We start from the raw sequence: 17,908 nt of genomic DNA on the forward strand, positions 1-17,908 counted from the left end.
GTGCAATTAAAGTGATATTAAGAAGCTACATAGGCGACGGAAGCGGGGATGGGGGGGGGGGGGGTGGGGGAGCGAGGGTCCTGTCCCCCTAAATTTGAGTTTGTTTGTTTGTTTGTTTTTTTGCTTGTCAATTTCGTTTCTGGTGGACCGCCCTAAAATTGTTTAAAATCGTTATGGTCCCCCCTAAAATTTTGTTCACCTTTTTTTTGCTTGTCAAATTTTTTCCTGTGTCCAACCATAAATTCCAGGTAGACCCCCCCTAATTTTTTTTGGCTTCCGCCGCCAATGAGAAGCTATACGAGCAATTTTGAGTCATTCCTTCACTTCTAAATAATATATATATATATGTGTGAAGTTGTACATGTACTACAGCTTTGGCAACTCTTTTATTTAAATATTGTGTGAAAGAAATGGATGAAGAGAACAATGGTAGGCGTAGCTTAAATCAAGGTTCCCCAGAGCTATCTACCCTTTGGAAAAATTGGTGATGCCGAAAAAATGTCTCTGCCGGGAATCGAACCCGGGCCCCCAGCTTTGAACGCCGGTGCCTTAACCACTAGACCACAGAGACGGGTTAGTGGCTAGGGCGACCCCGATACGATTGACCGTCAGATAGACAGATTTTCGACACCATACCAATTATATTTTCCTTTGTCGGGTGAAGGTGGGTTATGAACAATGACAAGCCGCCATGCCTCAGCTGGATCAAAGCTATTGCTCTGATACAGTACACGTATGGGAGAAAGTATACAAATGTGTGAAGTTGTACATGTACTACAGCTTTGGCAACTCTTTTATTTAAATATTGTGTGAAAGAAATGGATGAAGAGAACAATGGTAGGCGTAGCTTAAATCAAGGTTCCCCAGAGCTATCTACCCTTTGGAAAAATTGGTGATGCCGAAAAAATGTCTCTGCCGGGAATCGAACCCGGGCCCCCAGCTTTGAACGCCGGTGCCTTAACCACTAGACCACAGAGGGCGACCCCGATACGATATTGGTATGGTGTCGAAAATCTGTCTATCTGACGGTCAATCGTATCGGGGTCGCCCTAGCCACTAACCCGTCTCTGTGGTCTAGTGGTTAAGGCACCGGCGTTCAAAGCTGGGGGCCCGGGTTCGATTCCCGGCAGAGACATTTTTTCGGCATCACCAATTTTTCCAAAGGGTAGATAGCTCTGGGGAACCTTGATTTAAGCTACGCCTACCATTGTTCTCTTCATCCATTTCTTTCACACTATATATATATATATATATATATATATATATATATATAGGGCCTACATGTGTGTTATAAAATGCCAGCCAGGTGCGGATCCAGGAATTTCCTGGGGGGCACTTTAGTCCAGAAAAAAATTGACAGGCAAAAATTAAAAAAAGGGTTAGCACTTGCACATATACGGTACTTTCGATTTTTTTGGCTCTCAAAAGGGGGGAGGCATGAGCCGGGTGTGCCCACCCCCCCCCCCCGGATCCGTGCCAAAGCACCCCCACCCTCGAGCTTAAGGTCAGTTTGGTGGCGCGCCCATACACGCTCTTTTATTATTTCATCTCCCCCTCTTTTCCCCCTTCATTCCCCCCTTATTCCCTCTTCCTTCTTTCCTTTTCTCATACAGGCTACGTTTCGGCCATTTTTTGCGATCTCTTCTTCCTACGTTTTTTTTTCTCCCTCTTATTTTCATATATTTTCTCCTTTCTTTACTACCCGGGTCCCGTGCCCCAACCACCCTCAAAAAAAAAAAAAAATATATATATATATATGCGCATAGTGTGTGTCTCATTGAGGTGTCACTGAGAGTTCCCTGTGTTTTTGGCAGCCTCATTGTTGGACTTAGTTTTCTTGTATTGATACATTCATTTTGATTTCTACTTGGTTACTTTGGGGGTTCGAATAGTATGCATCAGTGTTTACCCCCCCCCCATCACCATAGTCTCAAATCTCATCCTATTTCTTGCTTGGTTATGAAGACAAAGAGAAACCAGCCATATTGGTGGATATAAGTTCACACCCCGAATAGCCCAGGCGCACAAAGGGAGCACGCAATGTTAATTTTGGGCGTCATGGCTGCACAAAGCAGCCGTCCCCGGATGTTTAATTACATGTAATTGGAAGAGTGCTAAAAAATGCATACGACTCTTTAAATAACTTGAGATTCTCGAATCGGCAACTGTATCTGTTCTGTGGGTGTGTTTGACTTGGATGAGACAATTGGTTGAAAAGGACGACTGGAATATCACATTCTTGCTGTAGGGGTGATAATGGTGCATGAACAGCGTATCGGAACAAATCGCCTGGTCGGAACAAATCGACTATGACGATCGCATCACACAACAAAACCCGGTACCAATCGACGGATAATAGAGCCGTCGATTAGTACCTCCGGCCCCGATCGACTGGCCGGTCCAAATTTCGTATGAAACCGGCCCCGATCGACTGGCCGGTCCAAATTTTCTATGACACCGGATATTAGTAACATTTGATATCCACGTAAACGAAGTGATCAATCACCTTTATCAAATTTTATTATTTTATTTTTACTCGAAGACCGGGTCACCTTAATGTTATTCATTCTAGTCAAGTAGAACAACAACATGACCGTCAAGTTGGGTACATTATGCAATTTATTTTAAAGACAGTTGTAGTATAGGGTGTCTACTTCAATAATCCGAAGGGTGTGACTTGGGCACAATTTGACATTGTTTTTAAATTGACGTCATAAGCCACGTCCAATTTTTTACATATACCTCTTAAAATTGATTTTCATATTTTACGAAACAAACATGTCATGTTTAGTATCATATTAAAGCTAATGTAAGAATTAAATACAAATATATGGACCACTGGGCATTTAAATCACGCGTATGTCAGTTAAAGATCATAAAAAGTCAAAATGCATTGCAAATGTAAGTAATACATATAAGGCGAAAAATATCATGTTTTAGATAAAAAATAAGTTAGGTATCTTATGTATTTTTTTGCTGAAACTTCAGTTGAGGGTGCGCATATTAATAATCCGATTGGTGCGACCTTGGAATCTTGAGTAATGTTATTTATGTGACGTCATAAACCACTAACCTTCTTACATTCCTCTTAATGGTTAATTTTCTATTCAGCGGAATAAAAATATCATTTTTTATATCAAATTATAGCAAATGCAAAATCAAATCCATATACATGTATAGGAATCACAAGGCATTTATATTGCGTCCAGACCAATTAAAGGTCATTTAAGGTAATGAAAGTTCAAGTTAGGTCACAAATGTAAGCAATGCAATGTTTGAAATATCATGTTTGGAATACAAACAAGTTGAGTATTAAATGTATTCTTAGCTGATAGTTATGATGAGGATGTGTATATTCATAATCTGACAGGGGCTACTTTGGTACCCTTGGGGCAACGTCATTTTTTGACGTCATAAACCACACCATCCTTTTCACATATGTCAACCTCTTAATTATGATTTTCAGTATCTCGTTTCTAATGTAAGGAATATACATATCATGTTTGTATCAAATTAAAGCTTGACATTTTGTATAAATGTAAATTGAATTTACATTAATACATAAACAAAACACATTTCAAGGTCATCTTTAGGTCATTTTAGCTCATTGAAGGTCCAATGAAGGTGGGAGTTTATCAGTACTTAAAAAGTGTAATATTTTTTGTATATAAAACAAATTATGGAGGGGGGGATTCCTTTGTTTTTATTGAGTATAGATTGGAGAAAAAATGAAGCTAGTCTCACCACTTTCGAATTTCGTTTCAGAAAAACACAAAGGAGTGCATGAAATGGATCTTAGAACTGACGGACCCTTTTCTGAGTTAATGCTCTTCTTTAATGGCTGCATCTGAAATCCTGCCTCCACCAATCGCTGTTCTTTGGATTTTGCTTTGTACCTCTCCATTTCTTGTTTCAGTTCTTCCAAAATTTGTTCCAGTTTTATCTGGTTTTTCTCGTACTTTCCTGGTATAAAATGATAAGAGTACAATGAGAAATAATTTGAACTACAATACATACAACACCGTCGAGGTAAAATAGGAAATAAATTACACCCAATGGCTCAGAGATAGATCCCCTAGCTTATTGAAAAAAGTGATAGGTGTTAATACCTGCAGTGACAAATAAGACTTTCCTGACAGATGGTAGACGTTGATGCAGGGTCAGCCGAATTTTTGGCAAATTAGTGCCATGGCTACAATTAAGGAATTACAATTATTATTTTCACTAATATCAATATTTTTTATCATGGTATCCCTCGTAAGCTACAGGAGGATATTTCGGTCGTCACGGTTATAAGTCCGGAGGGTTGTGGAGGGGGTGGGGGAGGGCACTCAGGCCTATATGCATGTATGCGACCTCTATGGCCCATATTTCTCGTTCCAGCTGCTCTCAAATATATTCTTGTCTTCTTTTTCATAAGTCTACTTGGCGATATATCTCGCGATCTCAACAAGGCGACCGGGGGGGGGGGGGGGGGGGTCATCCTTCACATGGCCTCCTACGCACCCGCGTCCAGAAAAAGCGTCGAAAAGGGTCCCATTTCAGGCACTCGGGCGGCGTCGACGTCTTTGGCAAAAGGGTTGCATTTTAGCACCATTCGCTGGTAAATCGCCTGTAAGGGTAGCATTTTCTGTCTTTCTTCACGCCATTTTGGGTTGCTAATTTGGTTGTGAAAATTACGCCGGCGCGGCCAGCGCAGCACTTGATTTACCCCCGTACAGTCCTCCTGGCTCTATACTACTAGGCATGCACGCGTTACCCACAGGTATAACATCGATTTTGATGTTTGCGCCACTTATACCCTATTTACACTCACACGCTTTTGAATCGGCTCGCGGTTCTGAACCACGAGCCGATGCAGCATTGGCTTTTTCATAGCGTGTAAACGCGAGTAACTTTCATCGGCTCGCGGATCAGAACCGGCAAATTGCACCACCAAAGTAGCAGGTTGTGAACCGCGAGCCGATGCAGAACCGGCTTTTTTACTACGTGTAAACAGAAAGCCGATTCTGCATCGGCAATTAGTGCGCATTTCATTTACTTTACCATTGTGACGTAATTGTAAGCGCACTGATCCAGCGTTGTCTTTATTATGACGTATATCGTTGGTGTGCGTATCATTTCATGTTTTTGCATCGGCTCGCGGTTCTGAACCGCGAGCTGTAACAACGTGTAAACGCAAACCAAAACCGAACCAAAAGCCGATCAAGTGTAAACACGGTATACCGGTATGTAAAAAAAACGCGTGTGCCCGCGTCTTGCTAGATTCATATCGGGGGAGCGTTTCATCAACATTTATGTCCGACAAGTTGTCAGATCTGACAACTTTCCCCGATTCTGATTGGCTGAGAGGTACTGTTGCTATGGTAATTGTCGGATAAAACAGGACTTGTCGGATAAAATCCTTTCATGAAACGCTCCCCGGGCCAGCGCAAGCTAGCTGCGGGCGCGGGGAGCTTCGGCGGGGCAGCATAATGGCTCCGCACCGATCGAGCTCACAGGTCTGCCCGGCGGCTGCGCCGGCTGAGCATGCTGAGTAGATAACGACGGGCGCCCTCTGGAGCGAGAAATCACAAATTTGAGGGTCTCTGAAACGGGAAAAAATAAGAATGTCCATGGCTTTCTGAATTAGTGATGCTGTAGAAAATTAGGCTGAAAATGTGGGTCTCAACCGCGGCACGTACGTATCATACATTTATACTGAGTATCCCCCCGGGCACTCAAAAAGGGGAAAGGGTTGATGCAAGGATACTGAATACCCTCCCATTTTGTAAAACGAGAGCGGAAACAAGAATTTTGTTTATCAACTGTAATCTGCTTTTTTAAACCAGCTTTACATCGTCAGGATAAACTTCTCTTAGAGCATGCTTACCACGTGATAACCTGTAGCACATCCTGCACATTAGTAACACCAGTACTATAGTGATCATAATGAAGAGTACGAGGAGAACGTATGAAGCAACTGCGGCACTACTCAGAATTACCGACCCATCAGGCGCTAAACATGAAAGGGGAAAACATGGATTAGTTAAACCCGGGGGCCGTTTAAAAAAAGCTGTGCGTAAATTAAGAGTGACTTTGCTCAGAAGTGTGGTTTAACATTTTAGATTATGTGCTCATTGCTTTAAAGTCAGTATCCAAGTCCTCTCCTGCTTAATGGCACCAACTTTTAAAATCGGAGAAATCTTTGATTTCTTCATTTGAACTCTATTATACTATATAAACCCCTCAAAAGGGTTTGGAAATCTGAGTTTGGCCATTAATTTCTCCCAACTCCCAAGTTAACACAATTCATATTTGACATCATTTAAAATATCATTTAATTCTCTTTAGAATGGTACCATGCTTGTTATGACCATGCCATTACAAAAGAGCAGGATTCAAAAGTGTTGGATTAAGTCTGAATTGAAAAGCTGCAAAACGAGCAGAAATAGTCATGAAGGGTCAATACAGAACATGATTTTTTTGTCTGTGTCAATATATACAGTGCGTCCAAAAAAAAACTATATACTTTTGAAATAGCTGCCAAATAAAAAATGTAGCTCTTTGGGGGAAAAGATGGAAAGCCGATAAAGTCAACTTTCAAATGACACCAACAAGTTGGAAAACTATTTATGCTTAAGCGAGCACTGCCCACTGAAACAAAGGGTATGAAAATTAGGGTGGGCTGGAATTAGCCTTCCAATTTATGTCAGTTTTTGAGAGGCGAATCCTTTCGAATATGCAAAGTTAAGGGCGTTGTGATAAATTAATGATCGACCCTGACCAGTTTTGGTTGGTTAAGCAAATTTTATGAATTATTAAATTGAACTTTAATGCATGAGTGAACAAAAATTACACTTTTTTGGCAGCATTTCAACTTTATCATTTGGATCTCTTTTGGGGCAGCATTTCAACTTTATCATGTGGATCTCAGCAATGTGTTCATGGGAGTCGGGAGAATACGGGGTGAGATAGGATTTAAGTGGGAGAAGTAGGTTAATGGAATTAGGGTAAACAGAACATTCCGCCCCCGCCCCCGCCCCCTCCCTTTTTCCCGCCCCGCCCACCCCTCCTGTTTAGAGACTGATGGCTATTGTCATGTACGCAAAGTCGAGAGCAGAATGTTGATTTAATGATTAATTCTGAATTGGGGCATCAACTTTTCCCTATCATTTAATCAACAATTTATCAATAAATCAACTCATTCAATGTGCAATGTGTTCAATCAAACATTCAGTTTTTTCAATAAATTATTTCCTTAATCATCATAATCATAAAATTTCTTGGTAATCATTCAATAAAAAAACTGACCATCAGCCACCGGTCACTTGGCAATTAAGTTTTGAATAGGCTTTTTTCAATCCAGGAAGTGAGACAGAGAGAGGGGGGGGGGGGGGCGCTGGGAAATGGAGGTGGAGAGGAGAGGGTACATATGACTTTTAATTTGTAAAAAGACAAAAAGAAGAGGATTGCCCTTTTAACCAAGTCTTAGCATATCTCGCCCTCTTGCTTGTAAAATGTACCATTACATTACTCTGACTCTCACGAAGACACAAAATTTTCTGAGGTCCACAAGATGAAAATGCTACACTTAAATTACAAGTGCTGTTCACTCATGCATTACATTTCAATTTAGTAACTCCTGAAATTTGCCTAGAAAAACCAAATGTGATCTCACTCATTAATTTAGCTTAGCAAGTTCCAAAGGACTAACTACTCAAAACAAGTGGAATGCCTCTGGCCGTCTCACCTGCATCACGCGATTCAATATAGCAGCAGTGCTGATTTTGAAAACTACTGGAGCGTTGTGGCCCGGTGGATTAGTCTTCGGACTTTGAAACAGAGGGTCGTGGGTTCGAATCCCAGCCATGGCGTAATTTCCTTCGGCAAGAAACTGATCCACAATGTGCTGCACTCAACCCAGGTGAGGTAAATGGGTACCGGTAGGAAGTAATTCCTTAAAAAGCTGTGTGCGCTATGAACGCCTAGCTTAGCCGGGTAATATAGGAGCGCCTTGAGCACCTAACAAGGTGGATATGTGCGCAATATAAATACCCTATATTATTATTATTATAACTCGCACAAGATGTTCAGTGATACTTGGTTACTCTTATTTCCACGTTTTATGAACTAGACCAATACACTTATAGAGATATGATGGCAATTCAACAAATACTGTACCCCCAACGTGGCCAAAGTTCTTTGACCTTACATGACCTTTGACCTTGATCATGTGACCTGAAACTCGCACAGGATGTTCAGTGATACTTGATTACTATTATGTCCAAGTTTTATGAACTAGACTAACACACTTTCAAATTTATGGCTGTAATTCAACAAATACCCCAATTTGGCCAAAGTTCATTGACCCTAAATGACCTTTGACCTTGATCATGTGACCTGAAACTTGCACAGGATGTTCAGTAATACTTGATTACTATTATGTCCAAGTTTCATGAATCAGATCCATAAACTTTCAAAGTTATGATGGTAATTCAACAGATACCCCCAATTCGGCCAAAGTTCATTGACCCTAAATGACCTTTGACCTTGGTCATGTGACGTGAAACTCATGCAGGATGTTTAGTGATACTTGATTAACTTTATGTATAAGTTTCATGAACTAGGTCCATATATTTTCTAAGTTATGATGACATTTCAAAAACTTAACCTTAGGTTAAGATTTTGATGTTGATTCCCCCAACATGGTCTAAGTTCATTGACCCTAAATGACCTTTGACCTTGGTCATGTGACATGAAACTCAGGCAGGATGTTCAGTAATACTTGATTAACCTTATGGCCAAGTTTCATGAACTAGGTCCATATACTTTCTAAGTTATGCTGTCATTTCAAAAACTTAACCTCAGGTTAAGATTTGGTGTTGACGCCGCCGCCGCCGTCGCCGTCGCCGCCGCCGTCGCCGTCGGAAAAGCGGCGCCTATAGTCTCACTCTGCTATGCAGGTGAGACAAAAACTGTAAGGCTTATTCCTGCCCAGCCTAGCCGAGCTTAGTCTCTCAAGAAAAAGAGAAGCGGGGGAGGGGGGGGGTGGGGTGACATGGAGAGACGGGGTTGCTAAATGTTCTGCTGACCTTTATCCCACCAACGTTCTTCACATCCTGCTTCACCTACCTTAGTCATATTACCCCCTCTTCTCCTGACTGTCATGAACACATTGTTGAGATCCACATGATAAAGACAAAATGCTGCACAAAGAATTTCAATTCCTGATCACTCATGCATTAAATTTCAATTTAGTAATGCATTAAATTTACACAAACAACAAACTGATCACAACTGATCTTTAATTCACCAAATAACCCTCAACTTTGCAAGTACCAAACAAACAAACCTGAAAGAAATTAGAAGGCTAATTCCGGCCCACCCTAATTTCCATACCCTTTGTTTAAGTGGGCAGTGCTCACTCAAGCATGAATAGTTTTCCAACTTTTTGGTATCATTTGAATGTTGACTTTATTGGCTTTCCATATCTATAAGTCTTTTCCCCAAAAGTGCTACATTTCTTATTTGGCAGCCATTTCAAAAGTGTATAGTTTTTTTGGGGGACTCACTGTAGAGATGAGAATCCATTCAAGTCCCTGCTTCTTCATTTTTTATGTTTTGTCGTGGTTTATGTAGTGATGGTTTGTTTGTTTGTTTGTTATGTGTTTGATTGTGGAGAGGTGTGCTTGATTCCATGTTAATGTTAAGGTGCATGAAAACAAAAGAAACCGCTGAGAGACCCACTCATCACCACGGAAAAAAGAACAGTGACTTTCAATATTGTGTCATTTTGCAACTTTTGAATTTTGACCTTGCCCCACATTTCAAGGCACTGTTTGTACATGTGAATCATAATCATATCATGTAAAATACAATTTTAAAGATAATTAAATGATCTATTCATTGATATTAATTACAAATTGATATTTACTAAAACCGAGGAGGGATTATCGATCAAAGTCAGATTTCCAAACTTTTTTTGAGGAGTTTATGTGTAGCTTAGAAATGCATACGTTTTAATATTATATACACGTATTCAGAAGAATCTTGTTCTGTAATTTATCTAACTGTTACTCGTAATAACAACGAATAGAAAGGGTACACCACGTTGAATAATGTGATTTGAATACAGAAAAATGAGACAAACAGAATATTGACAATTTGATCAAAATCGGACAAGGAATAACAAAGTTATGGCATTTAAAAAATTTGCTTTATTTTGGTGAGAGTTCTAGCATGCCCTCATGAATATTCAGTGAGCAAAGTGATGATGTCATATCTCTACTTGTTATTTTTGTCTCGTCTGCATAGTACTCATTTTCACTTTGTAATTTTACCGGATTCTTTTTGAGATATCGAAAATTATACATTTTTGGAAAAGTTATTGTATAAGGAATCAGAAAAAAATATAATTTGCACCGATACCTATATGGCCGCCATCTTGGATTTTTTACAAAATGGCTGCTAAAAACAGGGTTTTCAAAAATATCTCGGCTCCTAAGTAACCTATAATAATGACTTGGCACCTAAACCACCATTTATGGGTTCATTATTTTTTAAATCATTTTAATGATATTTTTTGTCTTTCCCTGAGTATTTCCGGAATCAAACATACATGAAAGTCCAATTTAAGTGTTGCAAATTAAGCGACCTGAACATACCTTTCAGTAAGGGAAATGTTAAACCAAATTTTACACCAGCCCCCAACCCTCCTTTTCCTACGCTGTCTGCGCAGCCAGATATGCTTAGCTGTGTGTGTGATGATTTGGGCGGGGAGGTGCCTTCCAGTGTTAAGGAGAAGATTTGGAAAGGTGAATTTGTAGAGTTAGGTGGATTACTAAAAAGGGAAAGCTTAAGTGAGGAAAGTTCCCAGTTGCAGGCCTTCAGCCTTTGTGCCACCGGGTCCGCTTTAATGCTTCGCCCCCAAAGCAAGGCTCCGGTGATCGCCAGCATAGAACAGTGGACATCTGCGTTCATTATTTACGCGTCTATATACTTGGAGCGACACTGTATGCGTGCGCGCGAGCTCCTCAAGTATATGGATATCGTTCGCTCTATTGTGCGTTTTGGGGGTTTCAATTGGCGGGCCTATGACATTCAATTTCGGTTACGTCAGGCCCGTCATCCACATCGTTCCTGGGCTGTCATAGACACCGAGCTATGGCTGACAGTAGCTTCGACGCCCGGTCGAGCAGCGTTTTCGTCTTTTGGGGGTAACCAGCCCTTTCGGCCATACGACCGGTCGTTTCGGCGGGGTAGTTTCCCATCCTCAGGATATGCAAACAGACAAGGGGCAATTCGGGCCCCTGGCGCCGCGCCTGCCCCCTTCCGCTCCTCACCAGTCTGTTTCGCCTTTAACGCTGGATCATGCCAACGCACCGCCTGTCGTTATGCTCACCGGTGCGGAAAATGCTCCTCAGCAGCGCATGGCTCACACGCCTGCAACTCTGCCGCTGCAATCGCCAAACAGAAGCCTAGCTCCAACTCCAATTAAACTTGGCAGCATGCTCCCATTTCTTAGACGGCACCATAATCAACATAATGCAGCTTTTCTGATTTCTGGTTTTAGGTTGGGTTTTTCATTGGGTTTCACAGGCGAGCGTCGCTCTGTGTTCTCGCGTAATTTGAAATCTGCTAGGGAGCATAGGGACATGCTGTTGGAGAAAGTTGGTAAGGAAGTTAGTTTAGGGAGAATGTCAGGTCCTTTCCAAGACCCGCCTTTCGATAACTTTCGCTGCTCCCCGGTAGGGCTCGTCCCCAAGCGAAATCCGGGAGAATTCCGTCTAATTCAGCATCTATCTTCTCCTCGGGGGGCTTCGGTTAATGACCACATTGATTCCGATTTATGTTCCGTGAATTACACTTCATTTGACAAGGCGGTTGATCTCGTTGCTCGCTTGGGAGCTAGTGCTCTCATGGGAAAAACCGATATAAAATCCGCTTTTCGCTTACTACCAGTGAATCCCTCCGATTTTGACCTTCTGGGGTTTTGCATTGATGGCGCGTATTACTTTGATAAATGCTTGCCAATGGGCTGCTCAATTTCATGTGCCCATTTTGAGCGTTTTAGCACTTTTCTTGAGTCATGTTGCCGTGAAATTGCGAATTCAGAGCAAATTTTGCATTATTTGGATGATTTCTTTTTCGTTGGCGCAACACGGCAGGAATGTCGTTCCTTGATGTATCATTTTAAGGCGATGTGCGAGGTTTTTGGCGTCCCGATAGCGGAGGAGAAGACTGAGGGGCCCGTTCCCACTATCATATTTTTAGGGCTTGAAATCGACGCGGTTGAGCAGAGAGTTCGGGTACCCAAGGAGAAAGTAAACGTGTTACAGGCAATGCTCATTGATTTTGTTAAGAAAGATAAGCTCTCGTTGCGGCAGTTGCAGTCGCTAATTGGCAGCCTTAATTTCGTGTGTAAAGCCGTGGCTCCCGGAAGAGCCTTCCTAAGGAGACTTATCGATCTTACTAAAGGGGTCCGCACCCCAAACCACCGGATAAGGCTTTCACGCGGCGCAAAAGAGGACATGCAGGCCTGGCTTACGTTTCTGTCCGATTTCAATGGCACAGTTATGTTTTCACACTCAACATGGGTAACTAATGCTCATTTTCAGTTCTTTACTGACGCTGCGGGTAGCATTGGCTTTGGTATATCCTTCCAGGATAAGTGGGCTCAAGGGAAATGGCCAGCTGAAATACTGGAGAAGAATTATTCCATCGCTTTTCTAGAGCTTTTCCCAATAGTAGTCGGTATACGTATGTGGGGGGCTCTTCTAGCTAATTCTAAGGTCTTATTTTGGTCAGATAATCAAACAGTTGTTCATGTTGTTAATTCCTTAACTTCGAAATGTCCTAGTGTAATGAAACTGGTTCGCTTGCTTGTAGTTCTTTGTTTGGATCATAATATTATGTTCAAAGCACGTTACGTGCCAGGCTCTCGCAATGAAAAGGCTGATGCCCTCTCTCGTTTTCAGATGGACAGGTTTCGCAGGTTAGCACCAGGCGCAGATCTGGCTGGCAGCAAGCTTCCCGCCCATCTTTGGAGCAGCTTCATATAGAGAGAGAGCATCTGTTGTTTTCTTCGCGGGCGCCCGGCACTCATCATACTTATAGGAACGCTTGGTCTGTGTTTAAGCAGTTTCGGCTGCAATATCATTATGATATAAGTATACGTCCTGACGTTGAGCAGGTCGCTCAATTTATTGCTTATCTCTCCTGGAATGGGTATGCGGGGGCAACAATAAGTACATATATATCAGGCCTGGCTTTTACGATGCAAACATTGGGTTGGCCTGATGTGACTGACGCGTTTGTAATCCGGCGGCTGGTAGACGGGTGCAGGCGGAAAAATGCTCGCCGTGATACCCGGTGTCCCATAACCCTGCCTATTCTCAAATCCATCCTAAATTCATTGACTCACGTATGCGTTAATACGTATGATCTGGCATTGTTTCGGGCTGCCTTTCTAATCGCTTTCTTTGGTTTTCTTCGAGTAGGGGAGTTCACGTCTCGATCTAGACATGAACCCGTTCCTTTATCAGAAAAAGATGTTATTATTCAAGGGATGGGTAATCAAGCAAAATTGCGCATTGTGATTGCGAGGTCTAAAACAGATCAAACTGGACGTGGATGCTCGATTTTAATTCCACAGAATGTTGTTTCGTATTTATGCCCACTTCGCGCTGTAAATGATTACCTCGCTCTGCGGAGCTCGGTCGGCTCTGCCTTTTTCCGTCACTTTGACTCGTCACCCCTAACGAGGCACCAATTTGGCCAAGTTTTAAAGCGGGCCATTAGTTTTTGCGGGCTACCCGTTGCTCATTTCTCTTCCCATTCTTTCCGTATTGGGGCGGCAACTTCTGCAGCCATGGCAGGTGTTCCCGATGTTTGCATTCAAAATATGGGGCGCTGGGCTTCCAACACACACAGATTGTATATTCGACAACCTCTCCCCCCTTAATTTAAGCAATTTTGCCAGTTATTTATCACCCTTCTATGTTTAATACCAGTTTGTGCACAATTTAATATCGACCTAATGTTTATTTGTTTTTGTTTTTTGACAACCCCTAACGAGCAGTAAATATTAACCTTACTCTCTCTCTCTCTCTCGCTTGTTGCCATGGTGACGCAATGGTTATCTTACCCGTTAATAGTTCCATGGGCGCAGGCAGAATTGCTCGCCCACTGTTAGTAGATTGTGGTCTTTGCTACACTTATCGTGTTAATGGTAACTATGTACCCCCCCCCCCCTTTTTAGAATGTACAATTGGTGCCGCTGTTTCTTTCCTTTTCTCTCTTCCATGTGCAGTTATTTGGAGTCTCAACGTGGGTTGTGTCAGCATTCCACGGAATCGTAAGAGAGGAAGGGGACAATTCACGTTTCGCTGACGCGGGCAGTCCCGCTCTAGTTGGGGGCGGGCCCTCACTACTCGGCACGTGGCCGGGTCCTAAAACTCAATACATCCGCGAACAGGAGAACACTTGATTTCTTTGTCGCGGAGCGAAATCACTAGAGTAACAGCTGTTTTACCTCCGTCGAGGACTCGCTGGCTCGGACGTCGCGAACAGTTGGAACTTTTTTATGAGCAGATGTTATGACCCGAATACCTTATCCAGAACTCACACGTGGTATCATCAGATCTCACGTCCTTACTACAAACTTCACTATTTAGTTACTAAGCCCCCCCCCCCCCCGCCTCTCCTTTATCTTAGGGCACTAGACTCTTCGCAAGTGGACTGAATGAGCATGAATCCTCCTAGATGGTTTAATTGTGCGTCCCTGTTCGTTTAATGCACCCCCCCCTTTTCCCAGCTTCTTAGCGTGGACATTGTAAATACAGCATGGTTTGAACTATTGGCATCATATTGTGTTGTGGCGGCGGGCTGACGATGAGTCATCCCGTTTGGCGGCATTCCATTTTTTGCCACAACACATTATGATTCTTCACTTATTTTGGGCTTCCTGAGATAATATTTTTCATTTATTTAGACCAATTTCGTATATTCCACTCCTCATGTTATAATGTGAACGGGGCTTGGTTCGTCACCCGATTTGGATGAGGCCACCAGCGAATTCCATTTCGGACCGAACATTAACGTTGCCTCGTTCACATTCTAGTTCAGGGCCGTTGGTGGGGCTTCTGAGCACTAGTTTCTGTTTTAAAAGTTTTCCTGCATAAGCTCGTGTTGCAAACGGGAATCTTTGCTTCGTAGCTTTGCAGATGGAATTTTACGTTGCCCACATTTGGCCAACATGACAAACTGGTGTCTTTGTCATGAATGTGGATGGACTGTTTTAATTGTCAATTGAGGAGATTGGTTTAATAACTTTAATTTTTCGCATATGACACATCTCAGGAGGCTTTACGTTTATATTATTATGTTTTGATTGTTGCATTATATTATGTTGGCTTTATTTGACAACACATCATTTTACATTTTGGTATACATCATTTGGAAGATGCTTTTCAGAAACAATTTTTATTAAACTCCACGGAAAATGCATTTACTCGCCTCTCGTGTATTTTGTCTGGGTTGAGATAATACCTCTTAACGCGCGAAGCGAGTTAATGAGAGGTTATCTCAGGTCAGACTAGCTGGACAACAACATAGCCCGCCAGCGGTACGTAACAGGTGTTTTACAAGGAAGGGGTCTGGTCAGGCGAATTCCTTTGCCCTGGCGGAGATATGTTGCGATGCCAAATATGGTATTTTGTCGGACTTCACGAGGAGGCGTGGCCAAAAAATGTTGCGTTGCGAATTTTGGTATTTTTCGGACATTACAAGGAGGCGTGGCTAAAAATGCTACGTCGCGTTAGCTGACGTGGTAATTTCGGGAGGGGGCAAAAGCCAATTTCTAACAAGTTAGCATTCTTCTTCGTGGAGTCGATTTGAAAGCATCTTCCATCTCAATTCACCTGTCTTGTGCAACATACTTCCTGTATTTTTCCCTCCTCCATCCCCTTGTCACCCCCACTAATTTTCAACGTCAAGATGTTTTGTTTCATGTTATTCATTCTAACCTGAATGTGAGCTTCGGGCCTTAAGCCTGGTCGCACACCCAAAGTGGGCCGCAAGGTAATTCCATCCAACCTGTTCACCTAATTTTGGATACCTTTTTGTATTTTACTTTGGTTTACCAGTTTAGTTAATTTATCATCAGGTGTTCAGGGGGGTGTTTTCGCCCTTGCTGGAGCTCGGCCTTTTCCTATCACATTATGATTCTTCACTTATTTTGGGCTTCCTGAGATAATATTTTTCATTTATTTAGACCAATTTCGTATATTCCACTCCTCATGTTATAATGTGAACGGGGCTTGGTTCGTCACCCGATTTGGATGAGGCCACCAGCGAATTCCATTTCGGACCGAACATTAACGTTGCCTCGTTCACATTCTAGTTCAGGGCCGTTGGTGGGGCTTCTGAGCACTAGTTTCTGTTTTAAAAGTTTTCCTGCATAAGCTCGTGTTGCAAACGGGAATCTTTGCTTCGTAGCTTTGCAGATGGAATTTTACGTTGCCCACATTTGGCCAACATGACAAACTGGTGTCTTTGTCATGAATGTGGATGGACTGTTTTAATTGTCAATTGAGGAGATTGGTTTAATAACTTTAATTTTTCGCATATGACACATCTCAGGAGGCTTTACGTTTATATTATTATGTTTTGATTGTTGCATTATATTATGTTGGCTTTATTTGACAACACATCATTTTACATTTTGGTATACATCATTTGGAAGATGCTTTTCAGAAACAATTTTTATTAAACTCCACGGAAAATGCATTTACTCGCCTCTCGTGTATTTTGTCTGGGTTGAGATAAATACCTGTTAACGCTTCGAACGTAACTTTCGTTGATGATACATTGTTCACTGCGTCCCCTGTAGCTTGACATGAATAGTAATAGTCAAACCCGGACTTGGGAATCTGTCATACGACACAAGTAAAATAGAGTTCATTTCCTCACGTAGTATAATTATCACGATTATAAGAGTATGTTTTAAATTAATTGCAGAACTTGATAATATTCATGGGTAATAAACAAAATACAATATCAAGTTTTAGAATATCAAACAAAGTATCGTAAACAGGGAAACTATTTTAGGTCCTGAACTATAGTAAATGCGAAAAATTGCAAATTAGCAATACTATCCCAAGCTAATGTTTCGGTTTTTGCATTGGGTCGGCCGTACATAAAATTAACTTCTTTTAGGCTGCTACCCTTTCAGTATAATACTTCATTTATGTCCATGTCTGATTTATTTAATGTTTGTACTATTTATATTGTTTTTATACTGAGAAAAACAAATTGAATTGAATTGCATTGAATAATCAGTAAATGCTATATAGTTAGTGGAAAGAAATTTGAAATGAATGATATTTTAAAGAAATTTGAATTAAAGCCATGATGCTGAATAAAAAATTATCACTTTGAAACTCATTTTGTGTGTGAAAAAAAAACTCATGCAGTTTGTCAGGGCTCAAATTATTTCTAAAATTGGCCCTTGGCAAGCTTGAACTTACTTTAGAAACAAAATTACGCAACGATTATAAGTTCAATCTGGTAATTTGGTCCGATTTGCAAGTTTCAATTTATAAGGAACATTTGACATTATTAATTGCTCAAAGTTTCGTTTGCTATTTTTAAACCCTAGTCTTATAAATTTACCAAACGGTTAGGAAAAATCGCACACCATCCCTGAGTTTAAACGATCAAGGTATAAAACCGTAATTTGAGCATCTTCCCCGACCTCCATTTTCATGAATTGTATCTGTTCATGTCCATGAACATGATTACCTCGGACTGTCGGAGAAATGAATTCTTACGTCAATTTGGGTCCAGAAAATCGGAAACACTATAGAAAATATTGATCAGTCGATGCGACATCTAGACATGATCATAATTTGTCACCGTTGAAATA

At 41.5% G+C, this 17,908-nt stretch overlaps 1 protein-coding gene across 1 annotated transcript in view; it reads right to left on the reverse strand.

Annotated features, from left to right (window-relative positions):
- Positions 1–14,577: 14,577 nt before the first annotated feature.
- The window catches only part of LOC135155049 (uncharacterized), an 81,495-nt gene continuing 78,164 nt past the window's right edge, over positions 14,578–17,908 (reverse strand). The window contains exon 4 of the mRNA XM_064103528.1: positions 14,578–16,913. Within this exon, the coding sequence (XP_063959598.1) occupies positions 16,734–16,913 (180 nt within the window). The 3' untranslated portion in view covers positions 14,578–16,733. The remainder of the gene's footprint in view (positions 16,914–17,908) is intronic.

This window comes from Lytechinus pictus, chromosome 8, assembly GCF_037042905.1.
Source record: "Lytechinus pictus isolate F3 Inbred chromosome 8, Lp3.0, whole genome shotgun sequence".
NCBI lineage: Eukaryota > Metazoa > Echinodermata > Echinoidea > Temnopleuroida > Toxopneustidae > Lytechinus > Lytechinus pictus.